At 37.7% G+C, this 27887-nt stretch overlaps 1 protein-coding gene across 2 annotated transcripts in view; it reads left to right on the top strand.

Annotated features, from left to right (window-relative positions):
- Nucleotides 1-27887, top strand: part of EPHA3 (EPH receptor A3) — a 206343-nt gene that overhangs the window by 149696 nt on the left and 28760 nt on the right. Inside the window, exons 6-12 of one of the 2 annotated variants that reach the window (XM_027699756.1) lie at nucleotides 3008-3132; nucleotides 10149-10308; nucleotides 12395-12497; nucleotides 12949-13016; nucleotides 16980-17105; nucleotides 21394-21579; nucleotides 26193-26254. In XM_027699756.1, the coding sequence (XP_027555557.1) occupies nucleotides 3008-3132; nucleotides 10149-10308; nucleotides 12395-12497; nucleotides 12949-13016; nucleotides 16980-17105; nucleotides 21394-21579; nucleotides 26193-26254 (830 nt within the window). Of the gene's footprint in view, nucleotides 1-3007; nucleotides 3133-10145; nucleotides 10309-12394; nucleotides 12498-12948; nucleotides 13017-16979; nucleotides 17106-21393; nucleotides 21580-26192; nucleotides 26255-27887 lie in introns of both variants that reach the window. The other variant, XM_027699755.1, reaches the window with a different exon arrangement.

Here is a 27887-nt window from a genome sequence, read left to right on the forward strand (position 1 = left end):
ATCTTTTCATGAAACAGGAAGCTCCTGGTTCTCTCTTTCTTGTAGAGAAGACTAAAGACTATATGCATTGCTGCACGTTGTGATGCCTTTGCTGTTTCATGGTTTATAATGTTAACTTTGTTTTTTCTCTTTGCTGGATTTTCAGACTCTTCCAATTAAATAATAAAATACAGTATTGTATTTTACAATATTGGTACAATACTGGTGTTAAATGTAAATTAAGGCTGACTTATGCTTGGACACTACTTAGAACACAGTTTAAGTTCTACATTATATTCTGGGGATGTATACAAAAAGAAATTAATCTAAAGGTCAAAATCTCAAGTTATTCCTCCCAGCTGCACCTCAGCCTTGGGCTGGGACTATAAGGCAGGTTACCTTAACTCTAACTGTATCTTAAATCCATTGATTTAAACTCCAAGTCATCCTTTGAAATCCATTGGAACTTGGAAATCATCTGAACAAGATATTTTCTTCAATTGGTTTCAAGACTTCCAACACTTTTCAAAGCCACCTATCTAACAGGTATAGCAGAAAAACAAAAAAGATTGCATTAAGATTTAAAATTTTGACAGACCAGCAAAGAAAGGTTATTCCAGGTTCTGTGCTGGTAAGTTTTTTCATTTTATCTTATTTTGGTGTGGGATTAAAGGTGCTGGAAACGTTGTGTTCCCATGATTATTCATCTCCCCTCCATTTGCCCATGTGTCTCTTCCAGGCACTCTTTATAATTTTTAAGCAGCTTTGGGAGCCCTGGGGATTAGGAGAGGTATATGAATGTTTTATAATGTTATTGATAACTGTGCAGCAGATGCTTTTCTAATAGACTGCTGTGAGATAAGTTACTGGTAGCATCTGCAGAGATGTGTGCAAACGAGCTCAAAATAATTAATACTGTGTTAGAAGAAAGCTTTTTTTAAAGCATATCTGTATTAGAGCATGTAAGATTGTTTCAGCCTTCCCTGAGAATCTGTTACAGCACAAATTACCATGATTTATTGGGGGGAAAGCCATTTCTGTTAATCACAGATTAATTATTCATACAATCAGTATTAATGTTACCTTAATGGGAAGCGTTACCAGCTGGGGTACTGAGCTTGGAGATCTATTCACATATTAAAAAAAAGATGAATAGCTTGACTTAAAAAAAGACATAAAAATGACTTATGAGAGCATAAAAGCAGCAAGTATGAGTATACAAGTTATAGAGCTGGTTACAGCAGAGAAGTTCAGCCTTCTAAGCACTTTGTGTTTTGGCTCTAGCACTGGTTTGTGCCTGAGTGGAATTCAAGTGGAATTACTGAAGGACATTAATTACAAACAAGTCCTGTATCCTTTCCCCTAATGCTTTTCAGCTCTTGACCAACATATATCTGAGTAAAATAGACTCTTTCCCATTCTATTTGAAATAAATAAGCCTCATTAAAAAAAAAAAAAAAACACAAACCATCCAGCAACTGATTTTAGTAATTTAACTTCAGGATAAATTCTTCCTACTGGGAAAAAAAACTAAAAAAAACCAAAAAAGAACTTTTTAATATTTTCAAAACGCTATTGTGAACCATCTAAAATATGAAAATGCTGCTCAGAGCATGTGTTCAACCCAGAATGAACTCAATTAAAGGACGATGTCAACATTTAGATTATGACTCAGGACTTAAAGGTGTGTTTTCATGGAAGTTTAGCAAAATCACAAGCAGAATGAATTTTCTAAAATTTATTTTATTTAAAACTTGTTGGGGCTTTTTGGTTTTTTTTTTTTAGTTTGGTTTGGTTTTTTGGCTTTTTTTTCCTGGCTATTGAAAGTTCTCTTGCAGAAATGAAAATCCAAACAGAAAGAGCACTGCCTAAAGCATGAAAATATGTAATGCCTGTAAAGTACAGCTAGTTTTATGTGAACAGTAAAAGCTTTATAGGATTCAGCTGATATTAAATTGTTTAGATCAGCTCTAGAGCTTTTTTATTAGGATAGCAAAATGTTGAACTTATAAACACATTTTCTTTACATGTTAAGATAAAAGACCGTTTATTAGTAAAGATTTTTTTTTAAATGACAGTTACAACCTTCAGTGTGTGATCTGTAAGATAAAATCTGATGAATTTTGGCCAAAGCCATGGGAGAGAAGCATTTGGAGTGGGAAGCCAACCCAAAAGAAACAGGAAAAAAATAATTTAAAAAAATTGCATGGCTCTCAGTGAGTCCACAAAACCCAGACCTGGTCTTGGAACAAGGCACAGAGCTGGGTGGTCTAAAACTGAACTGATGTTCAAGAATCTTAGGTAATTATGATTGCGTGTGTGTGTGTCTCATTGATATTATTTCCAAGTTATGGGTGAGTCTGTGGCATGCAATCAGTTGTAATGCCTAACTCTGATCAATGCATATAAAAAATTAGGTTATTTTGTAGTTTAGTTTTGTTTTTTTTTCACTCAAATTTCAGTTTCAGAGAAATGTGGTGAAGGAAAATTGTACACGGGAGCAATTTTTCTGTGGAAAGCTCACCAAATAATGTTACAAATGTTATTCTGCAGTAAGCTGGTGGTTATTACTGACCATGGCTACCAAGAGCTCCTTGTACATAATGCATCCCAGCGCTGGTTTACACTTGCACATGAAAATGTTATCGGAGTTCTGCAGTCTGGTAATGATAATACTTCAGCATTGCAAAGAATAGGTAGTACTGCTATTTTGTTCTGTGTTTTAGTGTATGGAATATATTTCATTGCTTACCCTGTAGTAGCAGATCAAAACCATCTGCAGTGTTGCCTCCAGTGCTCCAGTCTAACAGAGAATCTCGGTTTGTTTTCCACGAGGCCAGTGTGCTCCCAGACATGTGTACCAGGAGTAATCCAGCTGCTGGATGTTGATACAAGCCCAGACTTGTATCCAGACTTTGCTCAGAAGTCTGTTAAATGGAAACCATGCTCTTTGCCAAGAATTGGAACAGAGATAAAACTCAATTTGCTTTTTTCTCTCCTCTCCTCCTCCCCGCCTTCCCCTCTGCAGCTCCGTCCCCCATCACAGTCATAAGGAAAGACAGAACATCCAGGAACAGCGTGTCTCTCTCTTGGCAAGAACCTGAACATCCAAATGGGATCATCTTGGACTATGAGGTCAAATACTACGAAAAGGTGGGAAGAAAGATCAAAGGGGAGGCTTTTGTCTTGATGATACTTACTGAAATTATTGCATCTTGTCTATGTTAAGGACTCAGAAACACCCCCATTGTCTCACTGTCCTCCTCAAACTCATTAGGTGTTGAAACGGTTCAATTTTTGGTAATGAGAACATTGAAATTGTTGTGTTGTCTACCAAATTCATCCCCAAGCAGATCAGAACAAACATAGGAAATAACACACTCAATTCCTTTGTTTTCTTTCTTTCTTGAGTACATTTTGCTTCCTCAGTTCTATTGTGCTGTAAGTGTTCACACTGATCTCTCAGCACCCCTGTGCTGGTGCTTCCCTGTGGCACGAACAACTTTTACACAAGAACTGTTTGGAAAATGTTGGCTTGTCTTTTGGGCTGGTTTCCACTATGAAAGTCCACACTCTTCATTAATAACTGAATTCTTCACAAATTGTAAGTAAATAACTAAAATGAAAGAATCTGCCATTAAATAGGTTCTGCTTCTTATTGACATTTTCTTGTATAAATCAACAGCTGTTTATTTGTGCATCCTGTATAGATCTGTATTTAGGAAAAGGTATCTTCATGATAGAATGTTTCTTTTAGTAAATCTTACCGGTAGAATTGGAAAACCATATATTGTCGTGAAGATTGTGAAAAGTGGTATTAGCCATTTTTTGATAGATCAGAGAGACCTTTTGACAGAATATATTGCTACTGTTGCAGAGCAATTTAAATTAGTAGTAGAATGGCTAAGGCTTAGTAAGAGAATAGGCCTAAAAAGCAGCACTCCAAAGTAGTAAGTTAGCAACCCTGTTTGTGAGCATGAAATGTACTGAAGAAGTAGAAACAATAATTAAAGGATTTAGTCAAGCATGTATATAATGATTTGTTACCTTGGATGTGGTGAGGGTCTGTTAAACAGTTACTAGGGGTAAGACAGCTTGAGTAGATTTATGATTAGAGTGGTTGATTGTCAATTGTTAGCAGTATGAGCTCGTTTGTAACTGAATGAGACTGTTCTGCTGTGGAACTGCACGTACTAATTTTGCCGTGGAAACCAAATGTAAACTTGTTTGTGTATAAAAGCTGAACTGAAAATGAGGGTCTTTGGAATCCTGACTTGGGACGTGAGTCCTCAGGTTCCCGGGGCCCCGAATAAAGCACCGCATAAACCGACACTCTGTTGGTTTGTGTCTTTGTTTACGGGCAACACTACTGAAGTTAACAAACTGAAAAAAATGTCAGAATTAGTGGTTTAATCGAGCATTTACTAATGCTCTTCATATGTAGTAATCAGGCTTAGATTTGATATGTACCAGAGAAGATGTAGGACTGATGCCCTCTTAGAAAATGGTGTTAAAAATACTCCATGAGTATTCAGTTAATCTACAGAAAGTTTTCTGTCAGAGCTTACTAGGGGAACAATGTGGCATTGATAGTCCACAGTTGATCTTGAAGAATGATGATCAGAAGGTCATATGCTGAAAAATTTCACCCAAATTTATGGAATATGATTTTGGGAGGAGTTTTTTCTGGTGAGCACTTCAACCTTCAAAGACCTTGGTAAAAATCTAAACATACACAGTGCTAGAGATAAAAGGAGAAAAAGAAAGCTTCCTAAACATTTCAGCTCAGTCTTATCTCAGAGAGCGGCACCCTCTTTTTCTTACTTTTACTTACATTTTTCAGTTTCAATGGGGATAGGATCAAGTTCAGATCCTGGGCTTGAGAAATCAAGGAGAACCAGCTCATACTTCTTCTTCCCCAGCTTGATATGCTCAGCATGGTGCCATATAGTGTGGGATATCCCTGTGTTCAGTTAGAATCAGCTGTCCTGGCTGTGTCCCTTCCCAAATTCTTGTGCACCCCAAGCCTCCTCCCTGGTAGGGTGGTGTAACAGGCAGAAAAGGCCTTGACACTGTGTAAGCACTGCTCAGCAAGAACAAAAACATCTCTATATTATCAAACCTGTCTGTTTCCAGTGCAAATCCAAAAACCACCTACTAACTTCTCTGAAGAAAATTAATTCTACCCTAGCCAAAAACAGCACAGGTGATTTCCTGTGCGTTAGTTGCTCCAAAGGGAGAGATTTTTTTCCCCCACTGTGTGCATTCACTTCATTTTAATTAAATCACCAATAAATTTCATTTGTGTGTTTGTTGATTTTGGATGTTTTGATCATCATTCTACACTGAAATTGGGGTTTTCTGTTCAAGAAAATTGTCCCCTTCCAGCACTGTCGTGTGCACAGACAGAGTATGAAGCTATTCCCACCGGCTGTATCCACTCTTATGGAACAACTGGTTGTCATAAGACAGCTTTATAAGACAACCAACCAGTCTTAGGAAGCTGATCTTGCACATGTGTTTCTTCCCTTTGAAGTCTGTAATCAGGAGTTCATATGCACCAGACAGTTTTCTTAAACCAGAGAGAGCCAACTGCTTGACAAAAGGAGCCAGACCATTTAGAGCAAAAAGGCTTTTAAAAAACCAACCTTCTGGCACCAGTGTTTTTTAATGTGTGTTCTGCAGTCTGCTGGGGAGTCAGAAGCCTATTTCTCAGGGTTTATGAGGAAAAAAAAGGCAAATCTATTGTCAGGAGACTTTAATCTATTGTTCTTTTAAGCTTTGCAAATTATAATAGGTATAAAACTAATGCTCTGTTAAATTTACTTGAGGCCATAGAAGCCTGTGCTGGACTGTTACTATTCATTCCTTCTCCAAACACCTTTGGAAGATGATGCTTTTTAATCTGAAATCTCTAAGCATGCCTTCTTCACTCTTTTTTTTTTTTTTAAAGAGATCTTTCTTTATAAACCAGTCCAGTCTATTTGCTTTTCTGCTTCAGAAATAATCTTGGTTGTGCTCATCAGAAACCCCACTGCTGTAAAGTGGCAATTGCTAGGAAATAAACCCTTCACATTTAGCAATCTGGATAGTTCCCCTGACAAGTCACTTCTGATTGCTGGTAGATGATTGATGTAGAGCCATTCTTTTCCATCCTGCTTGTTTTTAGTTGACATATCTTTTGTAATCTCTTAGAAATTAAATGATAGAGCATTTAATAGAGTAACACAGGTCAGCCCAATTCTGTCATACACCTTGTTTGTGAAATTATTTTGCTATGCTGTTCTTAAATTTCAAAGAATATGTGATATTTATGGACAACTGCATGTTACTGGTATTTAAGATGTTAGAATAAATTTGGAATAAGAATAGAATGTCATGTATCTAAATTATGATGTTGTGTAGTTTTTCTAATGCATTATTCACATAAAATATGTGGAAAATATTTATTTTCTGCAAGGAGAACTAAATAACCCATTCAATGGGTTTTTTCATCAATGATTGCACTTGTGTAGCTGAGAGAGTAGAGCTTTATATGTTTGTAGGGAAATTAGAAACTACAGTTTTGGGAAACTATTTTAACTTTTTGGAATGAATCAAAGTGGTTTGGGGTGGAAGGGTCCTTAAAGACCACCTAGTTCCAAGTCCCTGCTCTAGGCAGGGACTCTTTCCACTAGACCATGTTACCTAAAGCCTCATCCAGCCTGACCTTAAACACTTCACAGAATTATGAGCTGAGAGTGACAGTTGTTTTGACTCAGTGTTTGAAATAGAATTGTGTTTTTTGTAAATCTTCAGAGGCCAATTATAAAGCCCCAGTCACTATTTATTCAAAACATTTAAAATAAATAAAATCTTCTTTCAGGGAGATACAGTATGGAACCTCTAGGCATTTGTTTTAGGGTAAGGGATAACATTTTATTAGAAGTTAATGGTGCTAAATGACACCCCAGTTTAGTCCATGCATACAATGCTGTGCTGAATTCTAAGTGTCTGGGCTATTAAAGCACACAAATAACAAAGACATATTTTTTTTCTTACACAAGCCATGTACTTTGTTCCCTCCTTGTCCTTGTTCACATAATTATGTTCTCTTGAAGGAGTATCTTGTCATGCAAAGATACAGAAAAAAAGCCATCTCCTAAATACCACTCATAAACTATTAATTGTTTCAATTAAATATACTGCTTACAATTATGCCAACTAAATCCCACACACTTTATTAAGGTGAAACCTTCTGCAAGCAATGAGTGATATTTAGTTGCAGTCTCTCATTGCTAAAAGAGATTTGCTTTTGCCATCATAGAAATTATGTGCTCAGTAGACTGGTTGAAACCAACATGTAACTGTGCACTTTGTGCTCTTTCTGAGGCTGATTAAGTAAATTATATGCAAATGCACTTTGTTGCTTTTAAACTCTCATTATTCTGCCTTTTAGAGTAGGTAGACCATGTATGCTCCATGAGATTTGTAGGAAATGTTATATCAATGAAGATTTCACATCTGGCAATAAGGGAAGCAGTATCAGGACTGTGGATCCCTCCCAAAGATGTGTAGTCAGGTATTGGCCTCTCAAGTGTACATGAAGCTGATGGAACAAAATGTTATATAATATAAGCACTTCCTGTGCTTATCTGAAAAAAGGACATACCAATCACTAGTATTGCCACTATAAACTTAAAATGTCCTCAAAATATGTCTTTTATAAAACATTATAAAATGTCATTTGCAAATGAGACACCAACAGTAGTGGGGTTTGCTTCCCAGTAAAGATTGTGTCTGGTAAACTATGCAGAAACATTCAGGAAGAATATGCTTTGTGCATCCGAGTTCAAATTTATCATCAGACTGTTTGATTGAAGTTCTGCCTTGCAAAGCCTGACTCTCCTTTTTGTGTATCCCCTCTGCTTATGGCAGCTGTAGTGCTGTATCTCTGAAGTTTTACTTTATCCCCAAGAAAGATAAACTCGGGCTTTTATGTGGTGTTTCACTGATTTGATTACGAGTAACATAAAAAATGACTTACAAAATATGTGTGTAAAAAGCTTCCCATAAACTGAGATACCATGACATCCTCCATACCATTGTTTTAAAAGTTTATTTTCCAAGTTCCATTGAGGATTATTAACAGACAGGGCCATGACTATATTTTCCCTTGCACATTTGTATCTGCACCAGAAAGAAATGTTTGCATTTCAGAAAAGCGGCCTGAAGCAAGATCAAAATGAATGTCCAGTCATAGCATACACAAAAGATTTTGTGTTTTAAAGACAAGATTATTATGTCTTTGAAATTAAAATAGTGGCCTACATTCAACTGAATGATGAGATAAGGGAAGCCTGCAAATTATAATACTAGGCCTTTGTTAGTTCAAAAAATAACTAATTTTACTCAAGCCTGTTAGTTCTTTAGAATGTCTCCCTGTAAATTTTCTCCCCTGAATTTATAACAGAAAACTTTTTAGAGAAGTATTGGGAAACTCTGAGGAGGTCTAATGCTGATTTCCTTTTTATTTTTAGTGTGCAAATAAAATGGCCATGATAAACACTTTTACAGTCATTCTTTGAAGACTAGGTCTAGCTCACCCTATCTGAGGTTTTGATTCTGGGTGTTAACTTTTAGGCACAAGCTTAGCTTCTTGTTTGGTTTCTTTTTTTTTTTGTTTTCCTTTTTTCCTTTCACTGTGATTTCTCATGTGCGTAATGTTGAATATTATGTGGAGGTTCTGGCAATCTCCTTAACAATGGTGTAAATATTTCTGTTTCTCAGTATCAAAGATTGCCAAGAACAGGGTACTCAGGCTTCTTTAGCACCAAAGTGAACAGTTTCTGATGTCTACCTTGGAATATTCCAACTTTATTACTGTAGACAGCACTGCAGAGTAAACACACTAAAACAACTCCAGTCACTTGAACTTTACACATGAAGGTGAAATGGCTTTGGCAAGGAGTGTGTTGAGTATTTCCCAGCCTCTGTACTTGTGCATGGGCACTCCAGTGTTGTCAAAGTTAAAATATCAGACCCTCACAAGTTAATGCAATGCCACAAAAAAAAAAAAATAGTGGGAATTAGGTGAGATTCTTTGCATCCGACAGGCCTTAACTCAGTTTCTGTTTTCAAACAGGCAAAACTCAATGGGTTCAGTGTTTTGCAGAGTGTTCAAAGCAAAAGGACAGTATATGAAATCCCCACCACCTCCAGAATAAAAAAGCTCATGGTGGGGAACCTAAACAATTGAGATTCTCACAGCTTCCCACATGTGTGGCTGCTGTCCAAGATTTTTCTTGAGACAGTTCCAGCTGCCATATTGAGGAAGCCAAAAATATTCTTTTGGTACAGGATGGCTTTAGTAAAATAAGCAATATCTCAGGCTCCAAATGCATGCTTAAATTTTAAGATTATGTGCTTACAGTGGGGCTGAGGCACACTTTTATGAGAATTAGCTTTTTACACAGCGTGAAGTGTATGCAAACGTACTAAATTACAAGATAATGACTTTTTATATAAAGTAAGAAGAGGACTATGTCAGAAATAGGTAACTATTAGGCAAAGTGTAGTTGTGAGTGTAGTCTAGGAGAGAGTTCAGGGAGTTTTTGCCCAAATGAGGATGAACACGTCAATCTTATAGCTTTTATAGCATAACAGAAAACCAGTTAAATTCACCTTTTCACTGAGCTGAGGACCCTGGGTGGAGTTTCTCTTCTGACTGTTATGAAGGTAACCCCTTGTCTTGTAAAATGCAAGGCAGTAAAAACTGTATCCTGCAAACATCTCTGCAGGGCCCTAAAATGTCCAAGTTGACTTGTTACAACTTCCAGTTCAGTGCATTAGGCAAATCTGATTTACATTTTTTAAATAACGTTCTTAATAATTTTCTTGTTGTATTACAGACAATTACAAAATTATGCAAAGCTATTTAATAAAATGTCATATACTCAGCACATCTAGTATTCAATATATAGCATAAGGCCGTAGAAAATCTAATGATTTAGACTTCTTGCTAAGAGGTGATTGAAAATGAATGCTTGTACAAGCATTTGTTGGGCTATAAACATTCAAAAATATCCAGTTCTCCCCAGGTCATTTGTACTAATTTAGTGTCTACCACCTCTTGTTTCTGTTTCTTTAGGGTGTGGTTTTAATATGATAATTTCTCTTTTCAAAAGCAGGAACAAGAGACAAGCTATACTATTCTGAGAGCCAAAGGCACCAATGTTACCATCAGTGGCCTCAAACCTGATACCACCTATGTCTTCCAAATCCGAGCCCGAACCGCAGCTGGATATGGGACAAACAGCCGCAAGTTTGAGTTTGAAACCAGTCCAGATTGTATGTATTTGTTCAAGTGGTCCATACTGACATCCTGCTGGGTTTATGAGTGATTTGAATGGCTGCTTTCACTCCCTTTCTAGTTTAGGAAATATGTCTCATAACTATTTAGGATGTGTCTTTCTTGGTACTATTACTGTATAACTTTATATTTTACCATTAAATTTGAAACATGCTGTAAAGAGTAAACCATAACTATCACAGGTGCTATTTTCTTCCATTCCCTACCCTAATTCTACCTCATGCCAGAATCGATACCTTGCTAGACCATGGCTCTTGTTGAGAGAGGAACTTTGAGAGAAAAACAGGTTCACAGCCTCACACTGTTCCAAATTTGTGGCCTGAACCCTAGGGACTATAAACCTCTGCTCCTGGAGAATTGATATTATATGGGTCCCTTGCTCCTGTGTAATTCTCGTGTTACTGCAGAGTGCTGATGCCTCTGTGTAGCCTTGAGATGAAACGTGCACAGGCTGGGAAGGATGGTCACTCAGTTGAGTGCTGGTCAGGAAGTTGAGCTGTTTGGGTCCCTTTTCTCTGTCACTGCATTTCTGAGTGGTCCTGGGTAGTTATTTAATAGCCTGGCACCCCTTTTTCTTTTCTCTAATACATAGATAATAATATTACTTAACTGACGACCTTATAGGTGTTCTTTACAAGCTTGGTTATTGTATCAGAAAGGCTCTTAATAGAGTTCATAGTCTTAAATGTTGCTTTCTCATCACTCGTTATTATACGGTTCATCAGACCTTCTTTGCTAGAAGTTGAAAGAGGCTTAATGCATCAAAAATCAGCCTTTGCTGAGGTGCCCAGTTACTGATACAGACTGATGATGAATAATCAAAGACTTTTTGCTTTGTGGAAGGTCAGTCTTTCACTAAAGGCTCATATCTGCTGCTCAGATTTATAACACAACTGAGGACTATAATTCTGATACATTCTCATAAGGCTTATTCATGTACTCATGATAAGACTTGAGAACTCATGGTCCAAGGAGTGTTCTGCTAAAAGCAACACATTCTACCAAGAAGAGTAGCATCAAGCCAAATGGTCTTTCACTTGGCTTACATGTGTTTTTTGAGATAGGTTATGTATCTTATCCCCATTTCTTCCACCTCAGCTCTTATTCTGAAAAGCAAACAAGCTTCATGTTTAAAAAGCAGTTACAAATTGCTGTTGTGATGACTAGAAACTTTGGCATTCTAGTTGAAAGTAGAACGCAAGATAGGACAAACAATTACAGCAAGGAGAAAGAAATCGGTTGCAGAGATGAAAAATTTATCCACTTAGAGTTTAATGGGTTTTCTCTGCAAAGTAATGTAACGGAAAATAAGAAAAAAAGGAAAGAGGAGAAATGAGAAAGGTGACTGGAGACAAGGGTGCACATTTCAAGTTACACATTTGAACAACAAATTGAATAACTTTGTTCCTGTTGCCAAGTTATAACTAAGTGAGTGCAGTTGTAGGTCTGTAATAGGCAGAGGTAGGAATGCTGTGACTCCAATCAGGCATGCACAGGGCAGAAAATAGCCCTTATTTTTCCTGTAGCCATGGATTACCCATGGATAGTCCTTCTATCTGCTTCTGCGTGCCCATGCTTTATACAACCTTCATGTGGATATTGCCAAGGTTAACTGGGAAACTTAACTCCTTAAAGCCCTTTCCATCACACAAAAAGGGAAAGTTAGGGTGATGATTATTGACTGGCTGGGATTTCTTGCCAAGGAGAAATTCCTTCTGACCATGGCAAAATATATGTACGTCACAGCATGTGTGTCTGTAGTTATGTATATGTGTATGTATAAATATCAGTTTACCAGCAGTTGCTACAGTCAGCAAGTAAAAATCAACAGTAGCAGAAACAACTTTGGTACATTGTCAAAGGTGGCCAGAGCCTTATGTTTTCTTCCCTTGTATTTATTTGTTTGATGAAAAATTATGTAGCAGATTAAATATCTGTCAGGACACCAAATGCTATAGAGTGACGACTTAACCTGTCTGTTCCCTATATACATGTCAGTTGTGGTGTAATCACTGCTATGTGTGTGTAAGGTTATTTATATATATTTTTGTGTTAACTTTCCAGCATTCTCCATTTCCAGTGAGAACAGCCAGGTGGTAATGATTGCCATTTCAGCAGCAGTAGCCATTATTCTGCTCACAGTTGTGGTGTACATCTTGATTGGGAGGTTAGTTTTTTGTCTGATTTGCACATTTTCTCCCTCTTCCATTTCCCTGAGGGGCTTTGATGAGCAGGGCAGGTTGGGTGTCGTCCTGGTTTGCAACCTTTTCCTTTGTCTGCTGCCCAGGAGCTCCAAATCCTGCTTCATAGTTGGTAATGAGCTCTCTAACATCAGCAACCCCAATCACACAGCAGTTGTTAAAAAATGCTATAAACACATTCTTAGGCAATTGTAAAATTAAACTGTAGGGGTCAAAAATCAACAAATCCTCTCATTAGCCAATTTCCTCAAATTCCCCGAGAACATCACATGCCTCTATAGGGCACAGAGAATGTAAATATCATTAAACTTTCAAACAGGCATTTAATTGTGGAGGGAAAACATTTTATTCTGTTTCCACCTGCAGTTAACACGTAAAATTCTCTATATTACTTTTTTTTTTCTCTGTTGCTTGTAGGTTCTGTGGATACAAGAAGTCCAAACATGGCACTGATGAGAAAAGACTGCATTTTGGGAATGGCCATTGTAAGTTACTGAAGCCTTTTAATGCCTCCAGATCTGTTGAATTCATCCCCTGAATAACTGGTGGTTTTCAATTTAAAAAAAAAAAAAGAGTCATACATCACTTAAACCAAGGTGAAATTAAGAAGAGAATTATCTCTTCTCTTGTGGATAAAGAGATTTTTCCCAAACAATTATTCTTTGTTTCAAATTCTTTTATCTGTGTTCAGGTTAGCAATGAGCAAAACATCACTGTCTATGTTCAAACAATACATGTGATATTGATTGTGCTGTGCATCACTGAAGGGCAGGGTGTAACTGCAACTTCCTCATTATCAGCTTTACAAAGTCTAAGAAATATTTTTTTCCTCCCCAAAGCAAAATATAAAATCAATTTAAAACTGTCTTGACCACTGAAGGGACTGTGAAAATTGTTTACTTGACAAAGTTGACCTGCTAATAATTTAATTTGGAATTATTCTAAACATATGGAGTGATACAGATTAGTTTCTTAAATTAAGAATAACTGCTAAGCAAGTGTCTCGAATTAATGGGATTTTTTAAAATCCAGCTCTGTTTACAAACGTGTTTTGTTCAAGTCCTGATTCCCCACTGGCAAGAATGAATATGTCTATGCTTTCACTGGGTCTCATCCAGGACTAAAAGAGCATCTCCACTGACTTATGTTGTCTTTGCATCACAAAAATTGAATGTAACACGTTCAAAAGTCAAACCCAAAGCCTATCTATTTTTGATGTTTATGTACCTATTTTTAATAAAGCTAAATGGGGCTTAATTCATGGCTGCTCTGGGTCGTTCAGCAATGCCCTGTGAAAGGAAAAGTGTGGAGCAACATCACATCCAGGAGATGCTCAGGGGAAGAAGCTCCATCCATACTCTCTTTCAAATAGAAAGAAATTAGTTTTGGAGCAGGAGAAGCTGAGGGGAAAATAAGTTGATAGCTTAATTCCTGATCAAGAGTAAGGGGGGATTTCTTGGGGTTTTTTAATCACTGCATTTTGGATTTTTTCATCTTTACAGGCAAAGATAACGCCCTTCATAGACACCAAGACCCAGAAATTCCTTTTTTGGGTGTCTAATGAGCATGGGCTTAATAAGAAGCAGTAGTTTGTCTTTGAAACAGTTTCGGCTATGAATGTCCTGCTAAAGCATGGAAACTATGTTGAAACATATCTTTCTATTGCTTAGCGTGTTGTAAGGTGAATGTACTTGAGGGTTTTTTTGCATGCAACAGTGGTGCTATACCATCTGCAAGAAATGGTACATAATCAGGTGCCTCCTCACCAAATATAATTGAATCAACATTTTAATGAGGGATTTACCTGCAGCAGTTGGAAATTAGAACTGCTTCCAAATCCTCATGACAATGGCATGACTGTTCTCTGACTGCTCGAGTTATTACTGCTGTAAGTTTGGAGCCCATCCTTGTCTCCAGGGAGCCATGACCATGAATATCCACAACATGTGTCTCCTTCCCCAGCACTGTCAGGGGATACTCAAGCTGAACAGTGGATTTGCTTCATGAAGCCCAACCAACTATTCTCAAAAAAAAAAAAAAAAAAAAAATCTATAGGGTTACATGTGGCCCCATAGAATTAATGCTTCATCATCCAAATTTAATGAGGTTATAAAATAAAAGCAGGCAGTAAAATAAGTGTCACAGACAAATAACAGGTCAGAATTTGCTCTCTTTACTCCCACACAATGGAAAGTTGCAATCACTATTCTTAAACATGTCAGTACTGTTAAATTCCTGTGGATTAAATTGCTTTTAATTTGGTTTTAGATATTTATGTACTGTTTTCTGAGCAGTGCCATGCTGATTCACTGTGTAGTAAGAACAGAGCCAGTTATGGACCTGGTATTTCTCTTAGAAATTCTTGAAAATTATTTATTATAAACCTTGCAGATATTTATCTGTTAGAATTTGTATGTACGTGTGTGGCTGTTGAAGCTTTAATCTACCAAATTGCAGTCTTTCCCAAAGAATAAGAAAATTGGTCCTATGAGCTAAAAGAGGATAAACCAACTTCCATGGCTGTCGTAAACTTTCAGCATCTTAAATACAGCAGCTGGTTTATTTCAGTCAGTTTATTCTGAATTACTTTTAAAAAGGCTCCAGCCATGAACTATTCCCTGCAGCCTTATTACAAATCCTATAATATCACTTCAAAGGAACAAAAACGTTTCACCTCCTCAGATCCTCTCCCTTTGCCTTCTTTGGCTGGGCCATTTTTATTTTTTTGCTACCTTTAGGGCAATTCATGCTGTTAAAATGAAAATGTAAATTATTATGTTTGCACAGAATGAGCTGTAAAGTAGTAGAGCTTAACACATGTGCATGTGTTTATTATCTGTATTTCATGACAGAACCCAGTTACTATGCAGCCTGCCCTTAATTATTGGTGTGAAGGGATTATTCTCCTTGCAGTCACCATCACCTGATCTTGGGAACCTCTGGGGTCAGCATTAAAAATCTGAAGCCAAAAACCCCACAGTGCAGAGACTTTTAATTGTTATTTTTATTGGGGGTATGAGGGAGCCTGTAATATACATTCAGCATGGAAGGAAAAGAGCATTTACAAGATCTTTAACCAACAGCAATACACAGCCAATTACTTTTTGTTTTACTTGCAAGTAATTCTGTAATCATCAGGCTCTTGAAGGAAACACAGTCGGCATTTAAGGCCATGCACACCCAGCCCTTGTGTTCAGAACATGGCTCTTTGCATTGTTTGCAAGGCAATTAGCTTGGGAACTCAGTTTTATCATTTCTTTGTCAATTCTGAGACCAATAAATCTCCATAAAATTGATTTTTTTTTCACTAGGGATTGTTTGACAAAACAATTGTGTGCTCTAACTAATGGTCCAAAGGTATTTTTTTCCCATCTGTGTAATCCCAGCAAAAAAGGTTTAACTATTCTAGAAAGAAGGTTTAAACTATTCTAGCTGTCAAAATTGATGCAGTACCATAATGCCAAGCTGTAAAGGATACTCCTGACTGGGTTAAAGCAGTGTTTATATGAGGAGTTAATATTCTTTATGAGACCAACTGGTACAGTTAGGAAAAGCTAGAATACATGTCGAGGAATGTAAGTTTTGTGTCAGAAGCAGAAAACTTCAAGCTGGTTATTTCACTTTTTGTTCACAAAATATATTTCTGTTATAAAATGAATACAGAGGCAGGCACACAAGGCACTGGGTACAAACACAAGCAGTGCTGTGAGCCAGGAAGAGGGAATGAAGTTGTGCTTTGCCTTCAGCATCTTTGCTGGAGGCAGAGTTTGGGAATGGTCTCTTCCTCTCTAGTCCTGCTGGAGGAAGAGATGTGGAGAGTTGGAAACTGCCCTTAAAATCATTCAGTCGTTTGAAGTAGCACCTGCCCTGGGCAAACAAACAATCCCTGGCCAGGAAACTGTAGAGGAGGACAAAATAAGAACATGGATGTTTGGGCAACTGAGGACTAGAACCAGTTTTAATTAAGAACAACTCTCTGATATCCTTATATGCACTGGCAGATGGATTGAGTCAGGGGGGCTTTTTTTCATGTTTCATGTTTTTAATTTCTTTTCTTGTTGGAGGACTTGGAAAGAAAAAGTTTGAGTTAATGGGCTCTTCTTAGTATAGTCCTAAGAACTTCTCAGGTTAGCTGTAGCAACACATTTTGTTACTTGCCTCCCTGTCATTACTTTAAAAAGGACAATATAAGGCAGCATCTAAATGTAGCAACACAGAGGGGTGAGTAGTATTTTAATATTTGAAAAGCAGTTAAATACAAGTGCAGATGTACTTTAGTGTCTCTGGTTTTACTCTGTATTAAGATTCCTGAAGACCCATAAAAAGCAGTTTGATTTGAAGAATACCTTTTTCTCCTGTTGATTTGGTTTCCATTGTCTCATGAGCTTTCTTTAGAAGGATTAATTACGTCTAAGTAACGGTTTCTCTCTGAATTTGTTTTTCCACAGTAAAACTCCCAGGCCTGAGAACTTACGTAGATCCGCACACGTATGAGGATCCCAATCAAGCTGTGCATGAATTTGCCAAGGAACTGGATGCTTCTAATATATCCATTGATAAAGTAGTTGGAGCAGGTAGTGACCACCAGATATATTGAACTAAAGATACTTTTTTGCTGTATATACTGTTTTAAATCTTTGGGTTTATACTTGTGACTGAAAAGGAAATTTTGTAAAGTCTTCAAATTAGTAGGTCCTATTTACAGCTGGTTTCAGTGCATGTGAAAAGTTAAGTGCACACAGTTCTATTTTTCTTTTTTTTCCTCAAAGAAAGCAGATAGCAAGGCAGCTTTTCAAAGGACACCAAGACCACCCTTGGATGCAGCATGATTGAGAGTGAAAAAGATTGTTCAGCTTCACTTCTATGCTTCTCTTTAAAATCTGTCAGCAAAGCACAGAAAATGTGCTTTGTGAAGATGTTTTCCTTTTTTTTTCCCCTTAAAAGGACTGTTGACTATTATGCCTTGAGTGAAACCACAAACTCATTTCATACCAGTCACGATGAATCCATCACACTGCAGTCACCTTTGGTCATTGGATTGATTTTGGTCACTGCTTTGCATTTGAATTATTGATTTAGGAAGAAGGGGTTGTCTGTCTGATAACTGATTTGTTTGAGCCATACAGATGCCACGGATTGTTGGGTTTACAGAAAACAAACTGGTGAAATGAGCAGATTTTGTAACAGAGAAGCCAGATTGCAGAAAGTCTCATTACACTGAGTCTGTGTTGCAATGCAACATATAGTCCTTCCTGATAGGTTGTGTGCTTCCTCCTTGAAGTGGCAGGTTGTCTCATTGAGTCAGAAGATCATGAAGTGGTAGCTTTCCTGCTATATTAAAGCATTTGTGAGAAGTACTGTTAATTTTTAATCCATTGAAAAAATGCCAATTCTTTTGTTATTGAATTTTTTGTTTCTCTCCAAATATATGATTTGGATTAAAATCATGAGATGTGAGAGAGGCAGACTCGCAGTGCACAGCAAAAGATTTTCAGCTGGAAAAAGTGTAGAACCATACTACTGTGCTCAGTGCATCTCCTGAATCACTCAGCAAAAAAAGAAACGGTGTTCATCCTCTCTTACCGAAGCTACTCAACTGTTTGAAGTTAAGTTATTTTCTGGAAAGGTTGAATTTTTGTTCCTTGCTGGTTTTAATTTTGCCCCACAAGAGTGCACTGTTCTCCACCATCTTCAGTCAAGGCAGCAAAGCTCTGCTTACTGCTCATAATAGAGAATTAGTATAAGGATAGAGAAGGAGGTTATTGTAAAGTTAAGTCCAGGAACAGTGTATTTCCTTGCAAGACTTTCAGGAGCCTTTGTTCACAAATGTAAGCTTTCTAAATTTGGGCTGTTTGCAGTATATAAATCTAGAAAACAAGTTGCAAGATAGGTCATGTTTTACCGTTCAATTGTTCTGATCTATTTTTAATAAAGACACACATTAGAATAAGAAGTAAACCAAAATTTGCCAAATTTGGCCATTGTAAATGGAGTAGGAGTTTTCTGGGGGACCCCTGGTGGCCTAGTGGTTAGCATGCAGGACTCTCACCTCTGCAACCCAGGTTCGAATCCAGCCAGTTCCCCGGGCAGATGGAGCCCGTTAGCCCTGTGAGGCCATCCATCTATGAGAAGGTCACTCTAAACAAACCTACGTCCTGAGGACCTCACTGCCATTGTCCAAGCTTGCTTGGCCCCGGCAGATGAACCTTAGGATTAAAGGGTGGGCTCAGTTCAGCGCAGGCTGTGTCTCACCTAAAAAATCCATTGCGCAGGCTGGAAAGGTAAAAGACCTTTCCCCAAATCTTCGTTCGCGAAGACTGGCCATTAAGGAGTTTTCTGAGAAACTTCATAAAAGGAATATGTCCCAAAGGAGTCAGATGTTTTAAAAGTAAGTCTCTTTGCTCCATTCCAATGAAAATAACAGAAGATTCTGAGTTGGAAAGGACCCACAAGGATCATCAAGTCCAACTCTTAATTGAATGGCCCATGTGGAGACTGAGCCTGGCATTATTAGCACCATGCTGTAACCGAGTGACAGAGCGTTCCTGTGGGTCCTCCACAATGAAGCTGCATGGACTCAAGGCATAATAATGCCATTTTTGGACACCATAACTCAGATTTCTGTAGCCTGAAGTACATATGGCATTCTAGTTAGCATTTCCTGTTACCAGTTGGTAGAGATGCCAACAGGAAGAGCCAAGCAGTAAAGAACAGATGAAAATTAGGTTGTAGAGTGCTGGAAGCTTCCAAAATGAGTTTGTTCCTTTACACTGCTGTCACACTTAACTTGTAGTAGCTTTTACGTTCAGACTGAGTGGCTCCGAGGCAACTTCTTCAGGAGCACTTCTTTCCTCCCCAAAAAACAGAAAGGCATTTCCTTCCTCTTGCTTGAGTCAATGCCTTATTTGAGTGAATGGCTTGGTCTTTTCCTGCCCTTGTCCTTTGTAACACAAGTGTGAATGAAATCATAAAAAGACAGTGATTGGAAAAGAAGGGATTCATTTAACTGCGTTGGAGTGTGACGTAAGTAATGAGACCTTCAAGTCAGGCAAGTAATCTTGATATTCAGAAGTATTTTTCCAAGTGGTTTTCACAGCTTTAGCAGAAGTCTCTGAGAATAGAGGGCAGCTTACATAGCTTTGAAGATATACACAAGTGCAATAAGGAAATACGCTTTCCAAAAGAACCTCAAGAAAAACACAAGGGATTTTAGTGGGAACCTAAACATAAGAAAATCGAGGTCAGGAGCCACTTTTTCAGATTTTTCTTTACAGTAATTTTTTTAAATAACTCACTTGTTTTTATGGATTCAGTTCAGCAAATCACTTGAAGGAGTTTAAATACAATTGGATTGTAAAATAATACTACAGAAAGTACTTTCTTAATTTGGGGTAGATTTAAAGATGTACTTTGCTGAACAAGGAAGTAAGAATTTGCTTTTCTTTCCAAGCTGAAATATACTTGTAGCACAACATCTTATTGATCAAAGTATTTCAATAATTTAGGGCCTACCTGTCCATGAACTTATTGGGAAAGTTTGCAGTGCCTCAGTGAGGATTAGAGCATCACTGATGTTCAGGAGGTTTATGAAACATTCAGCTTTGATGCCTCTCCAACTCTGAGGGAGTTCTGTGCACAGCAGTACAATCAGGATTTAAAACACAGCAAAGGAAGCTGATTTCAGAGTCTTCCTTTACTGGTTCCCTGGTCCCCTGAATTTACAGCAAATGCCATTTACTGATGTACTAAGTAGCCCATTTAAAAAGAAATTAGGATCTCCTGCAGAGAAATCTTTATATCATGAACAGCGCTCCTAAACAATACCTATTTGCCTTCCAAATGTAAATAGACACATCAGTCTGCAGGGCAGGTTTATGTTTATGTGTGTAGCATAATTAAAAATAAACACCTCAGGAGGGCTTTGTATGAAAAGCCATCATCCTCATCTCTTAAAATCAGTCCTTAGAAAGGGTCCAACCTTTTTTTCTTGAAGCATCCTCTGGCCTTGAAGTACTTGTGGAATCTGATTAATCACTCAAGTTCTAAACTTCAGCCGTGGCTAAATGGGTTTAACTTTTCCTTCACAAAAGTTAAATCAATATCAGATATACAATTTTGGTTTTAAATGAAGGATTAATTGCTGGACTGCTTGCTGAAATCATAGCTATTTTCTCCATTGACAGTAACTGAACAATAGTTTTAAAAACTTAGCTTGATATAGCTTTTTGGACCATTAAAAAATCAAGAAAATGGAATATGAAACTGGACCCTACAAGATTTATTTCAAGCCTTTTTTCCCCCTTCCTTCTGTTTTCAAGATGTTCTTTGGTCTTCCTTTTTTTGTGGAACTCTAACAGTACTGGGTTGGGGTTGGTATTTGAACTGAAGCAGCATTTACTCTTGATAAAGTATACTAGTATACTAGTCATTTTGGCTTTCAGAAGTTAAATAACTTGGAACTGTACTGCCACTGTTTGGTAGAAATGCAGTTTAGTGTTCACAAGGATGCAGAACTGTTCTGCCATTCTGATACTTCTTAATCAGTTAACCCTCCTACTGCTGTCTCAAAGTGCATCAACAGAAGCAGAAGGGGAATTTTCTGATCTCATTTATGCATTCCTCTGCTCTGCAGTCACCTGGATATGCAGAGTAAATAAGTGACATTGTCCAGTTTGATGGCTGGGGAACCCAAGGATGATAATGTGAAGCAGTTTGGACAAAAGGCCCCTTTGGACTGAGGGTCTGTGGCCTACCAGTGAACACCACTTTTTAGGAGCTTTTGCTGAAGGCTAAGTCTTCATTCTTAAATCCCCATGAAATAACGACATTTCAGCTTTTGTCGCTTTTCCACTCTTTTTTCAGGGGAATTTGGAGAAGTGTGCAGTGGACGCCTAAAGCTGCCTTCTAAAAAGGAAATTTCAGTCGCTATCAAAACTCTGAAAGTTGGCTACACAGAAAAACAGAGGAGGGACTTCCTGGGGGAAGCAAGTATCATGGGACAGTTTGACCACCCCAATATCATCCGATTAGAAGGAGTCGTCACTAAAAGTAAGATATGCCAGGGACATCTGTTTTGCATGGGAAGTGTCATGAAGTACCTCCAAACCTAAATCATTCTGTCATTTGCTGATCATTCAAAAAAAAGCAGAAAGACACCCTAAATCTTTTTTTTTTTTTTTGCTCTGCAAGCTCCTCCAGAAATGCTCATGTTATGACCATGCCAATATGTACCAAACATCCTCCAAAAGAGATAACAGCAGAAAAAAACAGCTTGTCTTTTGCAATGTATATTGTATTTCCTCAGAAGCAGGAAAAACAAATTACCCGTGTGAAAACACCCATGTGAAACCCACACTGATGGATCCAATGAGGAGTGGGGTTTGAGGCAATTGCCCACGGAGCAGCTGCACAACCTGCACTGTATTGCTTCTCTCAGGCTGCTGAGAACTTAGAAAAGAATTTAGAACTTACCCTGGCTTGGTGAGCCGGGGAAAACTGGGGAATAAAAGTAGTCTGCTTGAAAAAAAATATAGCAAATGTGGGGGGAAAAGGAGCTTGATGAGCTGGGGAAAATGGGGGAATAAAAGTTGTCTGCTTGAAAAAAAATATAGCCAAGGTAGAGGAAAAGGGATCATTTCTGAAGAACACAGAAGCTCAATAATAAATTGACAGGTTTAATAAACTCCAAAGCTACAAATTGCTACAAAACAGCCAAGAGGCTCTGGCTGATAACCTGGTAGGAGTTGTGGAGTCTGACGTGTTAAGGTTTCTTAAATGCACTGAAGAGCTATGTTCTGCTCTCAGCTAAATCATTAGGTTTGTCATTAGCAGAAATTAATGAACAGCCTACCTGGGTGCAACAACTGGTACTAGGAAGTTATTAAATGATTCCGAACTTTTTTCCTACATGGTTTTCATGCAGAGGAAGTACTCCATGTATATTCAATATGTACCAGAATTAGGCTTTTTAAAGATCCTGATGCTCCAGAATTTAGACATCTTAGTAAAAATCTCACCAAAAAAAAAGTCTTGGGGCTTTAAGCTGTCAGTAGTAATATTGATTTTATTTCTGTGATTATATAGATATGTTTACTTAAAGGCATTTCCTAAATATGCCTTTGGGTTTTTGTTAAGGGTTTGATTGTTTTTTTTTAACTGCTTGGTTCAAGGTTTCAAAAACATAGGTATGAAAGAATTTAATAGCCTACTGCAACAAAATATATAAAATAAAAACCCCACCAGTTTATGTCTAAAAATAATTAGTGACAGGTATGTAAAACCCTATATGTTATGAAGATACATAATTATAATAATGACTTCTCTAGGTGTGATTCATGAAAGTCTATTTTGCTGATTTAAATAACAAAGAAGTTATTTGTTATCTTAGGTCTCACAGCCCTATTAGGAAAGGGCTGCCAGGTCTGCCTGTGTAAATGAAGGTTACCTCCTGCTTTGTAATGACACACACTTTGTACAGTCAGAATAAGATTTGCAGTCACAAAATCACTTGAAACACCAGCATCACTCTGTACACAGCTGAGCTAAAATCTATTTTGTTACGGTTTGTATTCCTGGAGCACTTGAGAAAATAATTTAATTGCTGTGCATGCAGGAATTTGTGCATTGTTCTTGAACGTGCATTACCAATTCTATCTGTGTTCTGTATGAGTGACTGTGAGTGAGTTTGCTACTCAGCTGTATTCACAGCAGAGTCCTGTCTGCTTGGGGGGGTCAGGAGTGCCAGCTGCCTATCACATCTATGTGTGGGACAGCAAGCTCTGAATATTCCCACATGAAGTCAATGAAAGCCTCAGGGATATACCACCCTCTCCATACGGCTTCAGTACAGAAGTTGAGAAATCTGTTCTGGAGCTATTTGTCTCCATTTTGCTGCAAGTAAAGTTAATAATTTAATTTCTTTAACAGTCTGTGAGGTGATAGAAGGACAAGAAGCTTGTGGGATTTGAATTAGTTTGTTGGTTTTTTTTAAACAAATCAATATACTCTATTAATAAGTTAACAAGTGTTCATACTTTTTAATAATAGCTATTAAATCACACCTAAAAGGCATTAGTATATGTGCAGTCAGTAGAGAGCCTGTGGAGTATGTGATGGTTCACTCTCAGCACAAGTAATGCATGATAAACAGGAGATATGACCTTTTCTTCATTAACCAAATTTTGCTTAACAGGTGGCCCTTAGTAATTCTTTTACTGTACACACTAATTCACTTTTCACAGTAAACAGATCTTCTGAAGCAACTCCTGATGACTGCAATTGTCACAATCCCCCTAACAGGACCATTTAGTATGAGAAGTCCTCAAACTGGGGTGGCCCCTTTGCTCCAGTGCAGAGTTGTTTCTCTGCTTCTCGTGGATTTCAGTTCTACATCTTCCTACTGCTGCCCTGGTCTCCTGGGCACACTGTAGGCCTTATTCTTAATAACTAGCATGCATGTTCTGCTTAGTTTACTAATAATTTACAGCAATTTGTAGCCTGTTAGTATAATAAACTTCAGCAACACTGTTGACACAACTTGTTATCATGTATAAAAGGCTCTCCTTTGATAAATGAATGCAGAATGTTCTTTTAAAGCTGCACCGTGTTGTTTCAGAGCATGTACTTCTTATTATGGGCACATTTCCAACTTAATGAGAGTGAAACCCTGTGCTTAGGGTGAGCAAGGCAGGAAGACGCTCCTGTAATAATTTGAAAGCCATATCTTCTTACTCTAATTAAGGTCTTCTGATAAGTCTCATAAAATTGACTGAGTTTGTACAGAAACCAGACAAATGTTTCCTGGTTTTGAGGTCCATGGATTTATCATAGATAGCTTTGGAGAGCCCCATTGGAAAGGTCCAGCAGCATGTTCTGGGTGTTACCAGAAATCCCTTGTTACCATTTCTTGCTAACAAGAGAAAGCACAAACAGTTGTGTTTTTTGTGGGTTTTTTTTAGCTTTTGCATTGGTAGATCTTTTATCTGTACCATCTCCTTTATAATTCAAGAATAATGTTTTGGGCAGAGTATTTCCTACCAGTTAATTGATGACTGTCAATTATTCATTAGTGTGATTCCCACAGATATGACATATGTGTCATATGTCATATGTAAATGATATAACACATTTGCACCATAGAAAGTAGATATTTGAACCTATTAATCCATGTAAAGGGGACGAAGGGTTGTCTTGTCATTATATTAAGCTTATTCTTTGAAACTACTGTTTGTCTTTCAAGTATTTCCATCTGTAGAACCTGTATTTTTGAAAAACCAACAGAAAAAGGAGTTGTTACCATTTACTTTGCTTTGTTAATGACTTTCCTGTTTTTAGTTAAACTGGATACCTCTTTCAAGCATCATGCTGTTCAGTTTTAGGAGTTAAAATTTCACCATGACTGCTATACAATGTACAGGCCTTCATCATACTTTTATGGTCAGATGCCTCTTCCTGTATTATATGTGAAATAATAAGTCATCTCCTTAAATGACTTCATGCCCTTACACACCTCTCCCTCTCTACCACAAAGAGAAAATAAACAAAGCTTTAGAAAATATTATGAAATAATAAAATCCGTATGATGGTAAAATATTAGCAGGGCAGTGACCTTTGCCTGTAAACTTCACCATAATCACATTAATTTTTGCGTTCATTTTTCCCCCACATATCAGAGTTTCATATAAGACCTTGGTTATGTTACAATATACTCCAGGATAGGAAGAATGGTTTCAAAAACTGATCTGAATATAGTTTTTGAAGATATTGAAGTAATTTCAAGAACACAGGGCTGTTTCCTTAGAGCTTGTTGCTGCCCCGTGGATGCAGCATGTTCAGCTCCCATGCAGGTTTGTGCTGTCAGTGATCCCACCACAGCACGAGCCAGGACTGCCTGGAAGGAGGGATGGCCCCAGTACTGGAAAATAACAATGTTACAGCTCTGCTTTTTCTCCCAGTGCCCTGTGTTTTGTTCTGCACTTTCCTTTTCATCTTTATCCCCACCCCAACATTTTCCTCAGCTCATGGTACTGAAGCTTCTCTTCAAAGTTGAAGCTTCCTCCTCAAAATATGGAAGGTAAATAGTTTAAACGTATTGTAAATACCCTCCTGAGGGAGAGGGGGTTTTGCTGTTGCCTCCATGGGCTCTATTTATTCTCTCCCTTACCTGAGGAATACATTTATTGTGCCCATGCAGCAGAGCAGTGTTCCATGGTCTTTACCACCTCCCTTGTGCAGACCAGGGCACCTCAAGAGAATATATGACTCCTTCCACAGCAAGTGCCCAGTTCCCTTTCCAAAGGAACCTGTGGGCAAATGCATGGCAAGGTACAGCAATTCATTGTGTAAATTCAAGTTATGTGATGAATTATATTCAACAGTGATGGGTAGGACACTGTATACTGAAAATGTAGGATGCTTCACTTTGTTTCTTGGGACCTGAGTTGCTAAAATGTCTATCAGTTTATGCTGAAATCACTATATTTCTGTTGATGTCAGGGGAATCACAATTATGTTGTTTAGTTTGCCCATACATCTTTTAATTTCTTTCTAAATGTAAAATTATCCTTGGGGTTTGGAAGGTCTGAGAGCATTTCTGAAATGCTTGTTTTTACTGGTCATTATGTATTCATTTTAAATGCCTTACCCCTGTAATCTATTTGCAGGTAAACCAGTTATGATTGTTACTGAATATATGGAAAATGGTTCCTTGGACAGCTTCCTACGGGTAAGTGCAATAGAAAACTAAACAGTGCAGAACTGGCTCTTGTTCTGAACTTGTTCTGAAATTACTGCCACTCTGCTCTGATTCATCATCAGCTCTTCTTGCTTGATACTTCATTATTTTCATTTGGGTTGGTGTGTATTGTGACGTGCTCAGAAAGCCAGGTAGGGATCTTCAGGTCGATTTTGACTGCTTGCAGTAAGTATTATTAAAAAATAACGACAATTTTGGTTTCACTGGTATGTCAAATCTATTAAAAATGAACAAAACAGAACAGCATTCTGGCACACAAAAAGGAAAATTGTTTTTCTGAAGGCACTTATGCTTATTTGTTGGCAGCCTCTATGTCTTAGCAAGTGATTTCCAAGATGAACGGATTTGTGGAAATTTTATCAGTAAACCAATAGTGCTGAGTCAAAAGCTGTTTCCCTAAACATGAAAAGTTTAGGGAATAACCCCTTACCTGAGGATGTTGGATATGTTTAGCTAGCAAAGTTTATTGGCCTGTTTTCTTTCTCTAACCTTAGGCATACTAATAATGCTGTTGATTTATCTTTGTTTACTGTCAAAGCTGGTAGGGAGCCTAAAAAAATTTGAGCACTCCCTGTGTCACCAAGATTTACTTGTGGAAAAACAAGAAGTGTAGAAGAAATGAAATCCCATCTGAGGGGAAACACTAGTTTAATTTTAATTTGTTAGGGCAAACTCAGCTGTGGCTGGGAGACTGCTTTGGTTCTGCCACGGTTGAATGACATTATCCCCCAAATTCATAACATAGAACTAGACATTTAACCCCAAAAGGCAATACATTGTCAACCTTAGTTTCAGTATGTACTATATATGTTATGTTGTCCACTGGAGCATGTAAAATAAATATAAATAATGTGTCAGTGTAGCTGAACAAAATATATCTGTGCTGAACTATATATATTTTGTTTAGGCTTAAAATCCTTGAAGAAAGCTCTGAGGAAAGGAGAATAATTTCTGACTGTACAGAACAGTTGTTCAGCTTGTTCGTTCATTTGAGTGTGATTTTCTTTTTACTTCTGTTGTGTGGAAGCATAGATAAGAATCGTGTGATTCATTAATATCACAGGCAAATCAGGGCATATAACCCTTTTAATAAATGCCTTTTGAAACTAGTTAGTTTGCTTTCCCCATTGCCATGGAAAGGCTCTCTGAACATCTGATTCTGTTCATGTTTAGAAACCTGATTTCTAGCTAAATCTTTTTCAGGGTCTATATAAATTCTCTTGTGTTGACTCTAAAAAAAAGGTTTCATGACAGGGAGCTGCTAAGAGTCTTTTAAAATAATTAATTTCTTCATGAAGGGGTATTCTGAGAGACTCTAAGCATCTGCTGCATATATTTGTCCAATGTTTACAGTGCTAATATTGCCCCTAAGTATACTAATCAAAAATGAGATGAATGCAATCAGTCTTGCAGACTGATTCATGTGAGATCACCTCACGTGGCAGAACCAGCTCCTATGCATTTAATAAAATTCTGGAAGCAGAAGAAGGAAGGGTTGGAGAGGTGCCCATGATGATACATTTACAGTGCTGGGGAATTCATCTGAGAGCTGCACTGTGACACACTGTCGTCCTATTGTCTATGTAACTATGTATCAATATCA

The sequence above is a fragment of the Neopelma chrysocephalum genome, unplaced genomic scaffold, assembly GCF_003984885.1.
Source record: "Neopelma chrysocephalum unplaced genomic scaffold, ASM398488v2 Primary Assembly neopelma1_141, whole genome shotgun sequence".
NCBI classification, from domain to species: Eukaryota; Metazoa; Chordata; class Aves; order Passeriformes; family Pipridae; genus Neopelma; species Neopelma chrysocephalum.